Here is a 19,582-nt window from a genome sequence, read left to right as displayed (position 1 = left end):
GGTATGATAATATTGCGGCTGTGAGGCTTAAAAAGGTCGAAACAAGCAACCCCAGGTGCTTTCCCACGTGTAGGCCAGGGATTCTTTGATCGAATCCGCCGAACATCGTGCCCTAGTTGCCCAAATAGGAAATCTCAGCGGAAACACCTATTCGACACTCCTGATAAACTCTTAAATAATCGAAAAGCTTAATTTCACAAGCATATAAACTGGAATGATCGTCGGTTCTGAATTATATCTATAAAGCAGTGTCTATCTCTCGTAGTTATGAGCTTTTCCGTCTAGCTCACCAACATCCTAACGAACGAAGCCCATCTACAGCAAAATGGCTAGCCTTTTCAACGTCGGACTCGTCTTATCAATGGCGACTACTGCCCTGGCCTTGGGAACTGGATGGCCGACTTCCGGTACCGAGAGTGGTCAAGTTCGCGTTTATAGCTGGAGTCAGGCAGCGGAGGTTGGATGTCTGACGGCGGATGCGAGCTGGACTGCGTCTGGAAACTGCGATACTTTTACTGCGCAAGCTCTTGGTCCTATATACGTTGACAGGCCATGGACTCAGCTCGAGATCAAGAACAGTGCTGGTAACAAATGTTGGTTTAACGATGAAGAAGATCTAAAGCTCGCATGTGACGACTCGGTCGCCACCACTCTTTGGGTGCATGCATCGGATTACAAGTCTGACAGTTAGTGATCCCCTTGGTTTGGCATGGTGAATTGTAATACTAATATAGTTGAACGTATAGTTCTTGTTCACAACCGAGCGTTAGACAGCTACGTTCCATTTGATGGTAGTAAGCCTTCCGGGAGCAAAGCTGTGGCTTTGAAGAGCAAAGGACAGACTCAAGACGGCAATAACTACCAGCTTATATGGGTAAAACAGTGAATATGCTGAATATGCTGCATGGGTGTGTCTAGTTAATAGGTTGGCTGTATTACGGCAAACGACAGCAAATGGTGAATGGGGGATATCTATTAGAAATACATAGTACAAGAGAAGCATTCTTGAAATCTGAGAAAGCGCAGTGGAGTGGTACTTATCCGATTAGCATAATTTTAGAAGGGTACTTGATGCACGTAGACCCTTGTACACATGTACGTAAGCTTCCTACCTGATAGACGCATATGTTCTAGTCTAGCCCGCCTCCAAACGGACGGACCCTGGTACATGCAGCTGGTCCCTTGGACTCGGCTCAATTGTTCGCTGGAAAGGTGAAGGTGGCCTTTCGATTTACATATACACGTATCTTAATACACGTATCTCAAGTTTGCATCTATCCTAGCTTCTTGATCGTCCATTCTTTACTCCACGTTGAGCTCGGGTATTCCAATGCGGCGTCTACGGTGATTTTATACGATTCTCTCTATTGGTTCTGGTTTTACCTTGCCATTGACTTTTCCTACCGCCTACCTACCTACATAACGGAGGTATTAAAAAGAAAAAAAGAAAAAAAAAAACCAGTTGATCTGACCTGCGCAACCTATCCGACATGCCTCCGAAATCGAGATTCACAAGGCTAGATGCCTTTACCAAGACCGTCGAGGATGCGCGCATACGAACTACCTCGGGCGGAATCGTCACTATCGTATCCCTGATCATCGTTTTCTATCTTGCCTGGGGGGAATGGTCCGACTATAGGAGGATAGTTATCCACCCCGAACTTATCGTCGACAAAGGCAGAGGTGGGTTAATAACAATATGCTCCCCTGTCCTAATTCAAGCATCTTACGCCCTTAATCGCAGGAGAGCGCATGGAAATTCATATGAACATCACTTTCCCTAGGCTGCCTTGCGAGCTCCTAACCCTTGACGTGATGGATGTCTCTGGTGAGCAACAGCATGGTGTTTTACATGGTGTGAAGAAAGTCAGACTGCAACCAATTACACAAGGCGGCGGCGTTATCGATGTGACTGCTTTATCTCTGTGAGTTGGATCACCTTACTATCTGTCTTCATTCTACCCGGCTAACCGGCCCAGCCATGGCAAGGAAGAAACCGCCGAGCATCTAGATCCTAACTACTGCGGGCCCTGCTATGGCGCCCCGGCTCCCGCCAACGCCGCGAAACCCGGCTGCTGTAATACCTGTGACGAGGTTCGGGACGCGTACCAGCAGGCGTCTTGGGCTTTTGGTAGGGGTGAAGGTGTCGAGCAATGCTTGCGGGAACACTACGCCGAGAGGTTGGACGAGCAGAGGCACGAGGGGTGCCGGATTGAGGGCGCGATTCGCGTCAACAAGGTTATTGGCAACTTTCACTTTGCGCCAGGTCGAAGTTTCAGCAGCGGCAACATGCACGTTCACGATTTGAAGAACTACTGGGATAGCCCGGTTCGTCACTCATTTGAGCACGAGATCCACCAACTACGCTTCGGACCTCAGCTCCCTGAAGATATCACGCGGAAGCATGCCAAGAACAGCCCTTGGACTAACCACCACATCAACCCTCTTGACCAAGTCAAGCAGACCACCGAGGATCCCGCTTTCAACTTCATGTACTTTGTCAAAGTTGTCCCTACTGCGTATCTTCCCCTAAGCTGGTCGACGGCGAACGGACATAACAGACAACTTGACGAGGAGACATGGTTGGGAGGCCTGGGCCACGCAACTGATGGCAGCATGGAGACTCACCAGTACTCGGTCACAAGCCACAAGCGAAGCTTGGCTGGCGGTGATGACGCAGCTGAGGGTCACCAAGAACGGATGCACGCGAGAGGTGGTATCCCAGGTGTATTCTTTTCCTACGTGAGTGTTTCTCTCGGTCTCTACCTAACGAATCGACTACTAACATGAAATAGGACATCTCCCCGATGAAAGTGATTAACCGTGAGGAACGTGCTAAAACTTTCACCGGCTTTCTAACAGGTCTATGCGCTGTGATCGGTGGTACGCTGACAGTAGCTGCGGCGGTTGATAGGGGTGTATACGAAGGTGCGACGAGGCTGAAGAAGCTTCAATCAAAAAATCTTTAGAGGTGTTACTGGGTATTATTTCAAGTGTAAATTAAACGCCTGGCCAAGATAGGTTCTTTTGCTTGTTTCCATAACGCATAGGAAAATGGAGTTGCCGGTTAGATATTTGGAAATCAGTCTTATCAGTCTTCCCAAGTAAGATGCTTAAGCGTAGTGTTCCACCAGTAGTTGTTATTTTAAGCTTATGTCGATAGAGTCAGCATTGGCTTGTTTAGGGCAATACGTTTTTGGGGGTTTTTTTTTGTGGAATGATTTAATTAATTTCGATATAGCGTTCGAAGTTGTAAAAGACCGTTTACTCTAGTGGGTGGCTTAGATGAACCCCTTTGAATAGCACACAACCTTTAAGACAGTGCGTGGGAAAGGGACGATAATACCTGTACTTTTATACAGAGCTACATCAGAAAGCTATTATTGTTGTCATCCCCTGCTACAACTGGCTAGATCCTTAGATGTCCTTCTATCTTATTAGTCTATCTACGTATTTGGTATGTCGACATTGACATTTCGATTCTTTACATATAATATGTCCGCACGTGTGCATATAATCTTTCTTAGCGAAGGCTTATTTATTATTCGCCGAATAGCTTTGCCCCTTGACGTCAATCTCCCGAAGAATCAGCTGAACCAGGTACTAGACACATTATGTAATTGTCCCTGAATTTGAAGGTTCATAGGCAAGGTACAATACATACATATACCTACACTACATATGTAGTACGTACATAGCTGGTTGGTTGGTGGCTTATGAGATACCGAAAATCTTGCATGGCCGCACGGTCTAACAGCAGGATCTATGTATCTCTCTTATGTACCTATTAGCATAACTGGTTAGTGCCGAGACTGCGAAAGCAAACTTTTAATATTCTCGTATCTTCATGTCTAGATGATTGGCCAAGATCAATACTCCTATAATTCACTAGCCATATTTGGAGAAGATACTACATCATTTTACTGCAAGTGGCTTCTAAGACCCGCAAGGACCAGTCCAAGCAATGGCGTCAAGGGGTAACCAACTCGAGATCCGTTTTCCACACTTTTAACTTTTATAGCTGAGACTTGGATTCGTATGCGATTTGTTTCCAATTGCTGCGTACTTACGTAGTCGGGATATATTTGCGAGCTAAAAGGCGATGTTAGAGGCTTAGGCTAACGTAAACATTATACATAATACGAGTTGCCTATTTCTTTATTTATGCATGGCGTAGCATACTTTTTGTTCTAGATAGGTTAGACACTTAGCTATTTTGATATAGGTACTAGGTACTATGTAGGTAATTACCAAACATTTGAATTGGTACATTAAATTGAATTTATTGCACAGTACATGTACGTACCGAATTCTGCAACCATTGAATTGACCTGTCATGCAGGCTGCAGGATGCGTTACATATTAGCTAATTCGAGTTCCTATGTCAAGTCGCCCAATCAGGAATGGCCGCCCCCGGATTACTTTCATTTCGGGAGACCGTGTGGTAGACAGTACGGTTTTGTCCTAACCCTAACCTAAATAGTAGTGGTAGGGGTTCGGTAAGTCCCTCCTGACACTGTACCTACATGTACCTTAGGCAGTACGTAGAAGCAATCTGGCTGGCTCCTGGCTTCCTGGCTCTTCGACCCTCTCCTTCTGACCATTGAACCCCGGGGTAATCTCGAATCAAACCTTTGATTGTTCACCTTCTCCTCAACTATCGCACACGTATTTGCGCTGACAAAGTAAAGATTCACTTTTTATTCCTATTCTCTGTAGCCCTGCTGTTAAAGCTAGGTGGACTCTTTTGGTGATACATTTTCATCGTCCGTTCTTTGCACCTACACCTAACCTACTAACTTATATGTTATTCTTCGTACCTATCACTTTTCCCAGTCTCTCTTTCCTTCACCCCTTTCGTCAACTTTCGATCTGATTGTATGCCTCTCTACCACCTACGTACATATTACACGGTATCGAAAAGAAGACGGCATTTGTCTCTTCGCAAACCTGCCCTGTAGTACATTACAACCTCAACGACCCAAACAGTAGACTCCTGTTTACGCTTACTTCGATCTTCCAAATACGCCGATCGTACATTCCTGTCGCATACCATTCTCTACGTGGACCTACAAAGCCGACTTAATGTTTTATGCGCTTCTAGGGTATCACCTTCACAAGCTTCGTTTTCGACTTACGAACACTTATTAGATATTTGGTTGGATTAGGGACTACGCCTCCTCGGCATTCGGTTACCACCTGAATCCGCTCTAGTCGCCTGGTCTCCAGGCGGATCGGGAGATCCAACACTACGATTTGTCTCAAGGTCAATTACATTTACTAAACATCCATTTTGATCCCAACTTCGATAATCTTCGCCTCATCATGGCCAACAGGCCTAATTTCATCGACCTCAGGACCGATTCGTCGGCCTCGGTCAATAGCAGTGCCTCTCGTCCCCTAAGGTCACCGCGATTACATGTCGCTGGGGAGGTTCCTCCCGCCTTATCCCCCCTTGATGCCTTTGCTGCTCAGAGCCGCTTGCTTGCCAAGCAGCTCGAGGACAGCGCCAAAACTGGGAGACGAATGAGCCGTCTACCCCCATTGACAACGGACAGCCCGTTAATTGTTCAGGGCCGTTCCGAATATTTTCGCTCTATGTCCTACGACTCGTCTGAAGACCGACCTCAGACCCCCCAGCAAAATACTGGGCTTGGTTTGACTACGGAAGTGGAATCGCCATCAGAGCGGCCTGTTTCGATGCACCCTCGAATGAGTCGCATACCTCCCACGCCCGACCAATCGATCCCAGTGCCTCCAAACCCATTCCTCGAGAATGCGCGCGGCCGACACCTTGAAAAGCTTCAGGAGGATGAAGGGATGTATGGTGCGCGCCGAGAAGAATCGCCTGGTGACTTGGAAAGTGTAGCGGACAAGGCAACGGACCATAAATCAGCAGAGCATGATATCGAACCCAGAGAGCTCTCGCCCACCAGCACCCGCTTTCCATCGTCTCCGGAGAAGCTTACCAAAACGACCTCGCATGAGTCTGCCGGTTTGTTTCCACCAAGGCCTATCTTCCCTAAGCGTTCTTCGAGTATAATGTCTGCGCCTTTGGATGTCAGTAATGAGGATACCTTGAGTGCCTCTTTCTACTCTCAACCATCCCGAAAGCTTTCATCAGGTAGCAGTTTCTCGGGGCCGGGTCTTGCGTCGCCAAATACCCACTACCAAAGGTCTCCCTCGATTAGTTCCGAAGCTTCTATGCCTTTACCACGTCCTGCTTTCAACTTTTCTCGACCGCTCAGCCGGACTGGCACGCCAGGCCTAGACCCGCCAACTCGACAAGCTTCGTCGGATAGCCAACCATCCTTCGTACTTGCCGATGAGACTGCAAATACCCCAGTCAGCATGCATAGTGAGGCCTTCTTAGACAGCCATTTCACAGAGGACGGAGGAAAGGGTGCTCCTTCATATATCTATTCTAAATACGCACTCCCGAGGGGTAAGTCATTACAGCGCAACTCGGTTATTTTCCGCGACAACGAGCCGCCAAGGAGTGGTCAAGCGCCGCCGTCGCCTCCTACTAGGCCTTCGAGTTCCTCGTCGAAAACGCAAGAAGGCCAGCACGCAGCCGATTCTCTTCTAGGACGTCCATCCATCGAACGAAGTAAACTTTCCAAAGAAATGTCTTTAGAAGGGAGACAGCCGTCACCCGACCCAAGTCGCCCCTCAACGGACACGAGTAGACCATCTGAGGATGTGCCTAGAGGGCGCACCCTTACATCTCCGCTCCATGACCAAGGCCGAGGGCGAACGCCAATGTCGGTATCCACAAGTGACTCGGCTAGCACCATCAGGCCACCGAGGTCACAGCATTCTCATGCGCCTACAACCTCTGAAATGAGTGCGGAAGAGCATTTGGCAAAGGGCATTAAGTGTCACGAGGAGGGCTCTGTAAAAGAATCTACCTATCACCTGCGATTTGCTGCGCGTGCCGGCGACCCAACTGGTATGCTACTGTATGCGTTAGCTTGCAGACATGGATGGGGCATGCGAGCGAACCAACGAGAAGGCGTCGAGTGGCTACGGAAGGCTGCCGATGTTGTGAGCGCCGAAATTGCAGAAGATGAGGATCACGCCAAGGAAGGTAAAACAGTAGATTTCATGGATCATAAAACCCGCAAGGCCCAATTTGCCCTAAGCATCTACGAGTTGGGTGTCAGCCATATGAATGGTTGGGGAATCGAGCAGGATAAAGCACTCGCTTTGCGATGCTTTGAGATTGCCGGCAGTGAGTTAAACCTCGAGGAAAATGTTTGAGGCGTAATCTAATAAATTTGATAGGTTGGGGTGATGTTGATGCTCTTGCCGAGGCTGGCTTCTGCTATGCTCAAGGCGTGGGCTGCAAGAAGGACCTCAAGAAAAGTGCCAAGTTCTACCGCATGGCCGAAGCAAAGGGCATGAGTATGCCGGGAAATAGCTGGTTAGTTCTCTTTCGACCGTGTGGCGTACTGCCTTCGACTAATATCATGTTATAGGATACACAAGGCGAAATATAGCGATGACGTTGGCAGCCCGAAATCGAAGCGTGGCCGAAGCAAGTCAAAAAGTCGGGCGATTTTCGGCAAAAAGACATAAGGAAAAGAAGGCAAAACCGGAGGCGGACTACACGGTTATTGATTCGAGTCGTTTTGACTTGCTCGGCGTTCGGGTGGTAGCATTTATCCAGCAAAAGCAGCAAAGTACCAATCCAATGGCGTGATGATTAGGGGCCAGGTTGTGCCCCCCGTTTGCAAACTGCCATTTTACGCATAATACCCCCGATTATGAGTCAGCACCGAAAGGAAGAGTACTGCCTCGTATCGGAGTAGTTTGGCGCTAGGGTACAAAGTGCGGGAGGACCGTGTCAATATCTGGGCTACCGTATATATGAAGAGCACTCTAAAAAGGAGCAGGCTCTTAAGGATACCCATGTGCGTTGTATATAACGGCGCCCTCTGCACAAATAAGTTAGGGAGGCGTTGAGGAGCAGGTGGTGGATGGCAAGAAAGCCAGATCTAGGTAGCCTGAAGTTTTGAGAAAAGGTGATGCTGAGAGATGTATGGCCCGCTAGAGAAAGCTGGGTAATTTCTAAGATTTTCAGGCGTTGTTCTCGCGAAGAAGAGCAGGGCGATTTTTTCTCCTGTTAACTCTTGTACTGTCAAAAGTATCTATTCCCATCGCACGACTCGTGCGCAGACCACCAAAACTCGTAATAGGGCTTTGGTATTTTACATGGCGGTGACATTTTAGAGCACTGTTCTGTGTGTATTTGATAGTATCTACTCCTTCTTAACAGACGTACTTACATGTACAATTGTTAAGGATATAATTTTTTAGCTTCGTACGCACCTCATATAGAGGGACGTTACTCGACCTTGCGATCAGTATTTCTCTCGGGAGATTTGTATGAGGACTCGATATACGACCTAAAGTACCGAATAACCTCAACTGGGGATTACGAAGTATCTTACAAAAATTCTAGCCAATCAATGCCGAAGGAATTTGCACGGTAAAAGTAATACGGCCAATTGAAGTGCCTTAGAATTTTAACTTATAAGGCTTCTATCAAGTTGATATTCAATATCCTTGAGGATTGCGCAACTTGTCCAGCCGCGGCCCCGTCACGTTAAGGATTACTTCGGTAAGGACCCAAGCCTTCGGCCGTCTCACGGGGTCCGTCGGAATGACTAGCCCCTTTCTCGGCAGCGATTTTCTCAAAGACACCAGCCAATCTCTGGAGAGCTTCCTCGCCGACCTGGTAGTGTGTTATAATACGATTGCCGTTTAGTTTCAAGCCGGCTTGCTGGCCTAACTCGACGAATCTAGACGCGCTGGTGTTTAGGGATTTTAAGTCAAGCCAGACCATGTTCGTCTGGACGGGAACATCCACCTTGCCGCCTAGATCCGTCCACATCTTCTCGACGCGCTTGGCCGTCGCGTGCGTGTCTTGTAGTAGTCCACCCTCGCCGTTGGGTCCTTTCCCGAAGGTCACGTCAACTGCTACCCTGGCCGCGGCCGTGACGACACCGGATTGACGCAGACCGCCGCCGAGAGCCTTGCGCACCCATCTCGCGTGCTTTATTAGTGGCTTGCTGCCGACGATTATACTTCCGATCGGGGCACCTAGACCCTTGGAGAAGCACAGGGAGACGGTGTCAAAGTATTGGCAGAAGTCCTGCAGCGACCCGCCGCCGGAGGCGACTACCTCCCATAGTCTGGCACCGTCACAGTGCATAAGTATGCCATGCTCCCGTGCAAACTCTGAGATCCTTCGAACCTCGTCTAACGGCGTGACTAGGCCGGCCAGCGAATTTTCGAGGCTGATGACGCGCGTTGGGCAGGAATGCACTTCATCCCCGAGCGTGACGTTAGATTGGACGTCCTCTAGAGTTAGATAATTGCCGTTACTAGGTACTACGGCCTTGATCATGGCACCGGATAGAGACGCAACACTGTGCATTGCAATAGTCAGCCCCAAGGAGGATACAGCGGCAGACGATGGCGTTTACCCTCCAGCTTCATATTGGATAATGTGAGAACGGTGGTCAGTCAGCACACCGTGAGGAGGCTGAGTGAGCAAGGTACGTAGAGCGATTTGATTTCCCATGGTACCAGAGAGGACAAATAGTCCAGCTTCTTTACCTGTTAATGAGGCTACGTGCGCCTCTAGGTCTATGGTGGTCGGGTCTTCTTGAAACACATCATCCAGCAACGTCGTTTTCTGAATGGCAAATAACATAGCTTGGGTTGGAGTTGTCATGGTATCGCCTATGTGTGCATGAGAGTTAAGTACCTAGTATAAGGAGCTGGGTTAAAGGGGTAACGAGTCAACGACCTACTTCTAAGGTCAAAAGCAGCAGCACCTCGATGGCCAAGCCAGCTGCTAGCCGGCTCGCTTTCAAATTTCTCCATGATAGGCGACGTATGTTTAAGCGAAGAATGAATGAATCTAAGATGATTAGTAGGTCGGAATAGGACTGAAGGTAACGGCGGGGTCGCCAAATGTTTTATAGTCTGGAGTCGGCGTGTGGACCGGCCGAGTCTCGTGCCTCCGGCGAGCGCCGTTCTAAGCAGAGGCTTCCCGAGAACATCCATGGTTAATACGGAGTATTGCCTACTTGAGAAGACCCGGATCGCCTATAGAATGTGCTTGAGATGAGTGGCTATCGCATTACCGTGTAAGTGCACTAATCGATTAGCTTCACAAAAGCCGGATAAATGGGGCATCATACATACTACCAAGTGATAGCAGCCGTCGGAGATACCTTAATCAGGTGTTACGCGTAGAAGCCGACCAATTAAAGTCGGCGTTCCATGGGAGGGATTGCTATGTATATCCACAAGGCACTTCCCCTTTTCAGCTCGCCGGATGACATACATGGTGGTGACGACGACGACGACGACGATGATGATGATGATGCAGGATGATGCAGGATGATGCAGAATGATGCATGATGAGCCATAGCTAATTAATGGAGGTTTATAATTATACTAGGTTACGTGTAGCTATGGCACAGCACGGTGGTATCATTCTATAAAGATGGGGACGGCATACGGAGTGCTCCTCTACATATAGACGGGGCTCGGCAACACGACTAGTTTACCGTATCCCATTCTCAGGTTCACGTGATATACTGAAATAGATTATAGGATGGACAGCATAGAACACACCGAAGAGCTCGTCTCAACTTGTGTTAGGATTCTCGCACTGCTCACACAAAACCCCAAACCCAGACCTTGGCCCAAGACACAGCAAATTGTTCCGTAGCAAGATATAAAAACTTAATCTATACGCAACTTGTCAGTAAAACATGTTACATACCTAAGGTAACATGGTCAATATGGCTATCTCGCGTAGAAGGTGTTCAGGTGATAGATAGGAGGGTTATTTGTATAGATGTATAGGTGTATAGGTGTATAGGAGGGTATTTAGGTAGGTACGTTGCATACCCCTAACACATTCAATACCAGTGTACCACCTGATACGCTAAAGTTTGCTGCTTCGTGAGGAAAGCATGGCCTTACTTATAATTAGGATGTCAGGATGTTAGGATGTCTCTATCATATCGGTTCGGTTTGGTTCGGTTTGAGATGAAAGTTTACAGGTGGCAGTTGCATATTGTTTCGTCCCGTAGCGGTGCTTCTGATTTACTTCTTAGCCCTTAAGCACATCCAAAACCACATGTAGATTGTAGTCACTCCCTCATCATCTACCAAGCACGCGCGTAGAGCGCGTATATACGCGACTGACAACAGGTGCACAACCCTTTTTTTTCTAGGCAACACATTAGAATCCAACTGAGTCACCAAGGCCCTCATCACTCTCAGTCGCATTGCCCCCCCTTTTTTCATTCTTCATCTGCACCCATCCTTCTCGCTGCTTATGCTCGTCATTTCTCATAACACGGAAACTATCACTCCTTTACTCCTTGTGAAAAGATCACCGAAACAACCAAATACGTAACGAGGCTATATTGCAAACACGATGAAGTCCTTCATTGCCATCACCGCGGTGGTACTTGGAGCTGCTGCTCGAGTAGCCAATGCTCAAGGCTTCGTCTCCAACTGCACCTGGCAGACTGGCTTCATGTCAGACAATTTCCTCGGAATGTATTGCAACAACAACAACTGGGCAGAGTATAGCTACGATTGGACTTGGTAAGTGTCCATGGACACAAAAAAAAAGAAAATCATTTTGACTGCATTTACTAACTCGGAGACTCCGTAAAGGCTCGACACCAACGTCTGCCTAACCAACTACGGTGGCAAGCTCTACCCCTACGTCAGGTACGAGACCTTATCCGCGTCTCACATCTTTCTTATCGTGTTAACATGAATGTTGGATAGTGGAGGCTACTGGTCAACCTGCGGCAACTGCGCGGTTCGCGGGAGCAACGTCGACTTCATCCTGACCTGTGACTGCCTCAATGGGCAAGGCCGTTTCGCCTCTTCCACCTACGATCTCAGTATGATTGCCCATCTTGTGTTAATGATATAGACTATTGCGTTAATAGTACTGACCCATTATCCAGATCGGTTTATCTGGAATCACGACGGCGCTCTGGGCTGCTTCAACTACATCGGAAACAAGACAGAGAGGGGTCCATTCTAGTCTGGAATACTACTCGACTATGTGATATACGCCAGGCTTCGATTCAGAATACGTGATACCCATGTCCGTATTATCCGTTTACTGAGAGGATTCGAGGAATAGGGAGGCCATGACGGTGAACTGTCCATGTGGTAGATTAACTTGTGATATAGCCACGCCTTACTTATAGGGCTGATGTGCGTTGACTTCAATTCATCGCGATACGATTTGGTACATACGTTCCGCACATTGCATTCTCATATAATACGTGCTTCCCGAGCTATTAGCTATGCAGAGCAGAATATACGGCTGATTGCCTTTATATATTCATATTTACAGCACCTCGGAGAGTCACTGCTCACGAGGCTCACGAGCACGATTAAATTAACCAGAAGGTCATCAACTTTCCACATGGCAATATATATGGCAACATATATGTCGTTATCAGTTCTTATGGACGACTAAAAGTTTATATCAACTATCAACAATTTCCAATGTTGTCAGGGATTCTTTGTTTCCCCTGTAGCGAATCTGGGCACTAAGCTAGTAATACCGCGAATATCATCAAAACTCATAAATTCGACCTGGTCTATTACCATGTCTGACCCACATACAGTAAGATTAGGTACTTTGTGAGTCTGTAATAAGGCTATAAGGCTACAAGCCAATGCGCAGGGGGAAGCTGTGGATAGCTATGGTTAGTCTCATCCTTCGCTATCTATAATAAGTCAAGATCATACATACTTACTTGTATATAGATGCCTATATAACTAGATAGTATATACCGCGCCCTTCATTTATTACCGTTACCTACTTTCTTTTACTTCTCAGTCGCTCCTTTGCTCACGCTTATTGCAGACTCTATCTGCTTTCCACTCGTTGAATTCCCCGTCGCGGTCTAATTCAAAATGATTTTCCCGTCCAAGTTTTCCATCCAAACCCTTGCGCTCGTGGCTGGCTTTTGCGCCGTGTCCGCGAGACGTTTACCGAACCTGCATCGTCCGTATATCGCGGCCGCGAACCAAGTCGAGAGCCATGTTGAGTCGCGCACCACTGGCACCGGACCTAAGGGTTTCCTTACGCTTGACGATAGGGCGCATGTTGAGGGCTTCCATGCTGCGTCCGTGCACAGCGCTTCCACGGCCGCGGGCGAGAGCTTTAGTGCTTGCTTAGAGGTACGTTTGTCGCTGCCCTTCTTGCTTGAGTCCTTGTACATTAGGAGTTGACTTTATACCGTAGGATACCACAGCTTCTGTGGCCGACTGCCAGGCCGTCATTGGCGATATCCGAGCCAACAACGGCACCATCAAGGTAGCCGGGGGATTCTGCTTGAACTGGTGGGAGGGCGGTTGTCTTGGCCGGGTGTGCGGTGGTAAGAGCCAGGAGGTTTTCTCGGAAGATTCGCAGTGGATCGCGAACACAATGACTGCCTCGATTCTCAACACGTGTGTCGCCGAGGGCAAAAGCGGTGCGGCGGCGGATTGTGCGGATGTTAGTACTACGTGTGGGACGTACAAGCTGTCGCTGCAGGCGTACACCGGTATCTAAGTGTCGAGTCGGGTGTGCCGTTCTATTATTAGGTTGTTATGGGATCTGCGAAGCTTGAGGGTGTTCGGTTTACTCGGTAGCGAATATTCTAAATACCTAACCTACCTAGTAGTAGTAAGAGGATGGCATCGTTTTTGATAGTGGATATACTTGACCTATTATAATAATAATAAATAATACATAATAAAGTGAAAAGTATTACCAGAGGCTCGTAGTGCGAATAGATACCTATGTATATACTAATATATATATATATATATATATATATATATAACAACAAGTACGTGACAGCAGCGCTCTACTTCCCAGCCGCAAGGATCGCCGCCTCAATAGCATCTCCTAGGGTTTTCGTCGTTCCCTTACCACCCATATCAGCAGTAATAACACTCTGGTCCCTCTGCGCGAGCACCGTCTCAATAGCCTTCAGTACTGCCGTAGCAGCATCCTGGTATCCGAAATGCTGAAGCAGCATCTGCCCCGCCCAGATCATGCCCACGGGGTTCGCGATGCCCTTGCCAGCGATATCGGGCGCACTGCCGTGTACCGGCTCGAACAGGCTCGGGAATCGCCGGTCCGGGTTGATATTGGCCGACGGCGCAATCCCGATTGTACCCGTACAGGCTGGCCCGAGGTCCGATAGGATGTCGCCGAATAAGTTGCTGCCGACGACGACATCGAAGATTTGGGGCCGCTGGACGAAATGTGCGGTTAGGATGTCGATGTGATATTTGTCTACGTTGACGTCGGGGTATTTGCTTGACATCTCGCGGACGCGGGAGTCCCAATATGGCATGGTGATGCTGATGCCGTTGCTCTTGGTCGCGCTTGTAAGACGCTTCCGCGGCCGGCTTTGCGCAAGATCAAAGGCGTAACGAAGGACTCTGTCGATACCAGTGCGTGTCATCACCGTTTCCTGGATCACTGTCTCCCTATCTGTCCCCTCGAAAATCTTACCTCCGATGCTACTATACTCGCCTTCCGTGTTTTCCCGCACTATCCAGAAGTCGATGTCTCCAGGCTTTCGACCGGCCACTATTTATAGGGTTGGTAGGTCAGATGGGGATGATGATGAAAGCTCATAAAGATAACTCATAAAAGTATAATACGTACGAGGACAATCGACACCAGCCAATAGCCGGCACGGACGAAGGTTAATATACTGATCGAATTCCCGTCTAAACTTCAACAAGCTCCCCCATAACGATACCTCATCCGGCACCAAATCCGGCATGCCGACGGCGCCAAAGTAGATAGCATCAAACCCGCTAAGAGACTCCTTCCAGTCTGGCGGCAACATATCCCCATGTTTCTTATAAAAGTCGCAGCTAGCAAAATCAAACGTCTGGAAGCTCAACGAGATACCGAACACCTTCGCAGCCGCCTCGAGACATCGGACGCCATATGGCATCACTTCGGTCCCGATTCCATCGCCTGGGATAACGGCAATCTTTAGCGGGCTATTGGCCATCTTTGTTCGTGGGAATGGTGAAGAAGGTGAGGGGTCGGTTCAAAGGCGGCGCGGTTTGCGAATGTCGCTTATAGGTGGAGTAAGAATAATATAGCAACCAGTGAAGAGGAACAGGAAGAAAAACTCGTCCCTCTTGAGTTTACTTATACTTGTTTACCTCTCACATCAATGCTAAAACCCCGAGCCTTCGGTTAAGAAAAATAAAATAATAAAATAATAATAAAAACGTCACTTATTACCGATAGTTACCTTAAAACCCTACACCGTATTACTATCGCTACGTAACCTCGTTGCGAGCCTCGGCTTAAGTGTTTTTTACTGTCTCATTTTCGTTAACTCTTCTATCTAAGAGAACTAGCTAACCTAGCTATTAACACATTTAAAATCTATCGGGATATGTGGTCTTGCAAGGACTTTGTGTTATTTTTATTTCCTTCCCTCTTCTCATCTATACTTAAACATGAGTCCAGTTAATCTCCTTTTAACTATGCCTCGATATTCTCAAACAGAAATGACGGCTGACCAGGGACAGCCTGCTCCGCAATCGGGGACTTGATGTCAACCTCCCCACCGTGTACTAGGTCGGTTCCTGTCTTGCTGCCCTCGGTTACTAATAAGACATCTACATCCGATAGCCCTGCCGCTCTCTTTAGACCGGGCACCATGGCCGTGACAGTCTTGGACTCGTCGAAGTCCAATTTACGTTCCATCACAACGTCGATCGGCTCTCCGTTACGGAGCCTCTTCTTGAGGAGCTGCACAAATGGCATCGCCTCCTTCACCTTGCCTATCTTAGCAATCCGGCCGCTTAGCTCCTTGTCGGTGCACTTCTGCGTCTTGGTCGCTTCATCCCACGTCTCCCTAATCAGAGCGATACACTCGTTCTGCCACTTGGGGAATTCTCGAGTTATAAAAATCGTTAGCTTCTTGGGTTTCTTAGGGTCGAAGTTCATTTGCTTTCCCTTGGCCATCTTCTTGATCTGCGCCGACTCCGCCGACGTGATATTAGACTGTGTCGTGAGAACGTAGGCGCGGGCCGCGCTAAGGCCGGCATTGGCCTCTGGCACTTCGGGCCACCGGGCTACCTGTATTGTCTGCGCCTCGTGAAGTATCTCGAGCCAGATGTACTCAGCCCAGTGCGGTGCAATCGGAGCAAGGGACAGTGCTTGGAGTCTCATGTACTTGAACACCAACTCCTTGTTCAACGCGATTCCAGCCGCTACACAAGCTCCTCTGTACACATCCTTTGCATTTATCAGGTCATAGAAACACGACTTCAGGGCCATCTTGTAATTCGTATCCTCGTAATGGTTCTTTGCCTCCTGCAGTAGCGTGTTCATTTCGTTATCGAAGAGGGCGTCTTCGAAGTCATTCAGCTCCGTTCGCAGATCCTGGCTCTTAGCCATCTCTTCGCACCATTCCCTCAGAGTGTGCAGTCGAAGGCTAGTGATAGTAGCCTATTAGTTCATCTATCATGTAATGACTGTGGCTGATATTCGCGTGACTTACATAGTGTTGTCGGCAACGTCCTCGACGAAATTGGAATCTTGAATGGTATCTCCAGCATCCGCAAGAGCTATACGAGACGCATCCGCGCCGAATTTCTTCACCACTGCAGCCTAGTTAGCAATGTTTACGAAGAATAAACACCTGGCACAAGCTTACCATCATCGAGAGTCATAAAATTGCCAGTACTCTTAGACATCTTTTCGCCGTTAAGCTGAAGATGTCCATTCACTCGAATAGACTTAGGCCAGTACTCCCTAGGGAATAGTGCGATGTGGTTGTATAGGAAAAATGTAAGGTGGTTGTTGATTAGGTCCTTGCCGCTCGCTCTCAAGTCAAGGGGGTAGAAGTATTCGAATTCGCGGCGCATCGACTCTAGGGTCTCCTTGGGAATCTTCGACTTAGCCAGGATATCATCGGTAAGACTAGTACGGCAAAATATATAATCCCAAACTTCGTCAATCATCTGTTCTGGTGCAATGTTGCCACTACCTTTTTCCCGACCGAAGAGGTCACTGTGGAGGAAATGGGCGACGGTATAGTAACTCATGTAAATGGTTGAGTCACTTAAACTTTCTACCAGGAATTCAGGGGCCCATGGAAGTTGTGAGCCAAGACCGTATGTCCTAGCGCATGCCCATTGCTTGAGCCAGTCAAGCACTCCCAAGAATGCATTGCGCGCGTCGCTCGAATAAGTGTTGAGACCATTTCCATCCTTGTTCTCGACATAGTTAGTGGCGATTGTGCGCCATGAATCCTCTCCGTAGTCGATATAATACTGCTCCATGAGTGCGACCGTACATTCATCGCCACTCCTGCTGACAACTTTGTTCTCAGGCTCTGCGTATTCGAAGGCAAGACCAGCTTCAATCAGTTGAGCTCGAACCTTGGGCTTGGCATCTGCTACCTTTTCTCCTTTGAAGTCTCCTACCAACATGTGGCCCTGATAGAAACCCTCCTTGTAGGCTAACTCTTTAGCCTCTTTGAGTTGCTTCACGTCCTTTGGAGACGCAATCTTCAACTTTTTGACTAGTTCCAGGGCGAGCAAGTCAGAAGTAGGCGTCCGGATAATAGGGATAATTTCTAGTTCCGCCCACTCCTTCTGGATCTTGTAATAGTCGGCCTTTTTAGCCAAGTCCGTTATCGTGGCATAATCGTCGGGCGAATCCGAGGGCACGCATGTCACTACTCCAGTACCTTTGGTCTCAAGTATCGACTCCATGGGAAGTACCCGAACTCCATCCTTGTGAAAGCTAAGAGGGGCGTTGACCAGTGACCCAATGAGATCCGAGCCATCAATCTCGGTCGTCTTCTTGATAACACCCTCTTGGGCGAATATCTCCTGGTAGGCCATGTTCTTAGCACCTCTTTCTGTCATCACATAGTATTCCCCGGGGGCGGCTTCGTAGATGCCGTAGGTAATCTTTGGCGAGACGAAACAAGCTACCTGTCCATACATAGTCTCCGCTCGTAGGGTTGCCGGAACTAGGTATACTTTGGCATCTTTGGGAAGCTTTCCTTGTAGGATTTCTTGAGCCTTGGGGGCAAACTCGAGTACCTGCATCTTGATTGCCACATATAATTGAGGGTTAACACCCTCTCCTTCGCTGCGGTCGTGGTCCATGCAGGGCTGTCCATCTTTAATTGAGTAGATAGTATGCCGTTTTCCAAACTTGATTTTATCCAACTCCCTTAGTCGGATCATCTGCCAGCGGACAAACGCGTCGAAGTATGGATTGGCGTCCGTCGTGACAAATTGTCTGCGCCAATCAATCCTACTGCCAAAGTTGCTCAGATCGAGCTTGCAGAGAGGAGGGAAGTACTCGAGCCAGTAAGCCGGGTCGGCGAAGAGGTGTATTTGTTGGACGGGAATGCCCATAGCTTGCATGATCTGGAATTGGTACTTCATTTTAACCGCCTTCGCGGCAGCCTTGCCTTTCTTTGCGGTGAATTTAGTCACATCCTCCCTCTCTCTCTTGGCGGGCGCAGCTGTTGCCTCTATTAAGGACTCATCTTCCTCCTTGTACCTCTCGAACTCCTGACCGAACATCCCGACTTCTTTAGCAAGCTTGTCGGCGCACGCCTTAATCGGCAAGCCAGTGCAATGATATCCTTGCGGCCATAGGACATTGATTCCCTTCATACGAGCGTAGCCGACGTGGAATTCGACCTTACTGAACGAAAAGGCATGGCCCACGTGGAGACGTCCATTTGTATAGGGAAAGGCAATTGTTCCGAAGAACTTTGGGAACTTCTCTCGTAACTCGGCGGCAGAGATAGAATGGAGAGGGATATCAGCCGTCGACGGCGCGTCAGCATTGAAAAGTTTTTGGCTTTCCCATTCTTGCTGGTATTTTTTCTCGATCGCGATTAGGGAGTCTCGCTTTTCAGTCCCTCCAGAATACTGTCAGATTCAACACGAGAAAAAGTAAGAGGTTGTGCATTTTACCTTTGAGGTCTTTGAGGGTTGCATTCTGGAGCCCTTCCGTTATCTTGAGGGGATCTGCCATGGTGATATTACCTTATCCCAGTGCCCTTCAAATATTTGGTGATAAGGTTGCGATGAAGGAGAAAAAAAAAACAACTGTCAATCCGAGTATTGGAAAGTTTCGAGTCATAACTTAACTGATACGTGGGACGGAGGGGCAGAGGGGTAAGCACCTTTAAAGTAATGTTGCAAGGAACACAGAAGATTATGCGTTAAACGGAATAAGGTGTACATGTCGGGTTTACGAAATCACCGGATACTTATGGGATATATATGTACAACTCGGGTCTAAGAAGTCTCCGAACACCTATTTATATTTAGTAATAAAACATTAAAACATTAATAATTTTACAATATTATATCCGTTTATTATAAAATTATATTTAAAATAATCCTTAAATTTTAAAGATTTTAATAATTTAATATTTAATAATATTATGTAAATATTATTAAATTAATTTAACTTTTTAAGTTTTTTAATTTTTATTAATAAAGT

At 47.8% G+C, this 19,582-nt stretch overlaps 8 protein-coding genes across 8 annotated transcripts; 5 read left to right on the top strand and 3 right to left on the bottom strand.

Moving 5' to 3' along the window:
• The first annotated feature begins 221 nt into the window (after positions 1–221).
• F5Y00DRAFT_246522 (uncharacterized protein) lies at positions 222–995 on the top strand. The gene has a single exon (XM_048009169.1). It carries the CDS (start codon positions 326–328, stop codon positions 689–691), a length of 366 nt encoding a protein of 121 aa, XP_047861206.1. The 5' UTR covers positions 222–325; the 3' UTR covers positions 692–995.
• Positions 996–1,211: 216 nt separating this feature from the next.
• On the top strand, positions 1,212–3,082 carry F5Y00DRAFT_246521 (DUF1692-domain-containing protein). The gene is made up of 4 exons (XM_048009168.1): positions 1,212–1,683; positions 1,745–1,925; positions 1,980–2,742; positions 2,796–3,082. The coding sequence occupies exons 1-4, from the start codon at positions 1,491–1,493 to the stop codon at positions 2,967–2,969; spliced, it is 1,311 nt and encodes a 436-aa protein (XP_047861205.1). The 5' UTR covers positions 1,212–1,490; the 3' UTR covers positions 2,970–3,082.
• A 1,510-nt stretch (positions 3,083–4,592) lies between these two features.
• Positions 4,593–7,665, top strand: F5Y00DRAFT_170901 (uncharacterized protein). The gene is made up of 4 exons (XM_048004858.1): positions 4,593–5,105; positions 5,169–7,234; positions 7,288–7,426; positions 7,482–7,665. Exons 2-4 carry the CDS (start codon positions 5,326–5,328, stop codon positions 7,579–7,581), a joined length of 2,148 nt encoding a protein of 715 aa, XP_047861204.1. The 5' UTR covers positions 4,593–5,105; positions 5,169–5,325; the 3' UTR covers positions 7,582–7,665.
• A 782-nt stretch (positions 7,666–8,447) lies between these two features.
• F5Y00DRAFT_246515 (pyridoxal phosphate-dependent transferase) lies at positions 8,448–10,149 on the bottom strand. The gene is made up of 3 exons (XM_048009167.1): positions 9,825–10,149; positions 9,495–9,753; positions 8,448–9,437 (listed from the first exon to the last, which is right to left on the bottom strand). Exons 1-3 carry the CDS (start codon positions 10,078–10,080, stop codon positions 8,612–8,614), a joined length of 1,341 nt encoding a protein of 446 aa, XP_047861203.1. The 5' UTR covers positions 10,081–10,149; the 3' UTR covers positions 8,448–8,611.
• Positions 10,150–11,415: 1,266 nt separating this feature from the next.
• Positions 11,416–12,097, top strand: F5Y00DRAFT_272940 (uncharacterized protein; the record flags this gene model as incomplete). Its single annotated transcript, XM_048013083.1, has 4 exons — positions 11,416–11,643; positions 11,716–11,772; positions 11,833–11,951; positions 12,018–12,097. Exons 1-4 carry the CDS (start codon positions 11,471–11,473, stop codon positions 12,095–12,097), a joined length of 429 nt encoding a protein of 142 aa, XP_047861202.1. The 5' UTR covers positions 11,416–11,470.
• Positions 12,098–12,819: 722 nt separating this feature from the next.
• F5Y00DRAFT_246514 (uncharacterized protein) lies at positions 12,820–13,791 on the top strand. Its single transcript, XM_048009166.1, has 2 exons — positions 12,820–13,251; positions 13,316–13,791. The coding sequence occupies exons 1-2, from the start codon at positions 12,985–12,987 to the stop codon at positions 13,622–13,624; spliced, it is 576 nt and encodes a 191-aa protein (XP_047861201.1). The 5' UTR covers positions 12,820–12,984; the 3' UTR covers positions 13,625–13,791.
• A 44-nt stretch (positions 13,792–13,835) lies between these two features.
• On the bottom strand, positions 13,836–15,286 carry F5Y00DRAFT_170889 (tartrate dehydrogenase). Its single transcript, XM_048004857.1, has 2 exons — positions 14,735–15,286; positions 13,836–14,656 (listed from the first exon to the last, which is right to left on the bottom strand). Exons 1-2 carry the CDS (start codon positions 15,090–15,092, stop codon positions 13,923–13,925), a joined length of 1,092 nt encoding a protein of 363 aa, XP_047861200.1. The 5' UTR covers positions 15,093–15,286; the 3' UTR covers positions 13,836–13,922.
• Positions 15,287–15,394: 108 nt separating this feature from the next.
• On the bottom strand, positions 15,395–19,282 carry F5Y00DRAFT_246512 (leucyl-tRNA synthetase). The gene is made up of 4 exons (XM_048009165.1): positions 19,048–19,282; positions 16,758–18,992; positions 16,602–16,704; positions 15,395–16,535 (listed from the first exon to the last, which is right to left on the bottom strand). Exons 1-4 carry the CDS (start codon positions 19,106–19,108, stop codon positions 15,578–15,580), a joined length of 3,357 nt encoding a protein of 1,118 aa, XP_047861199.1. The 5' UTR covers positions 19,109–19,282; the 3' UTR covers positions 15,395–15,577.
• Positions 19,283–19,582: the final 300 nt, after the last annotated feature.

Source organism: Daldinia vernicosa, assembly GCF_022497035.1.
Source record: "Daldinia vernicosa strain CBS 139.73 unplaced genomic scaffold F5Y00scaffold_58, whole genome shotgun sequence".
NCBI classification, from domain to species: Eukaryota; Fungi; Ascomycota; class Sordariomycetes; order Xylariales; family Hypoxylaceae; genus Daldinia; species Daldinia vernicosa.
This window is presented reverse-complemented; position numbering and strand designations above follow the sequence as displayed.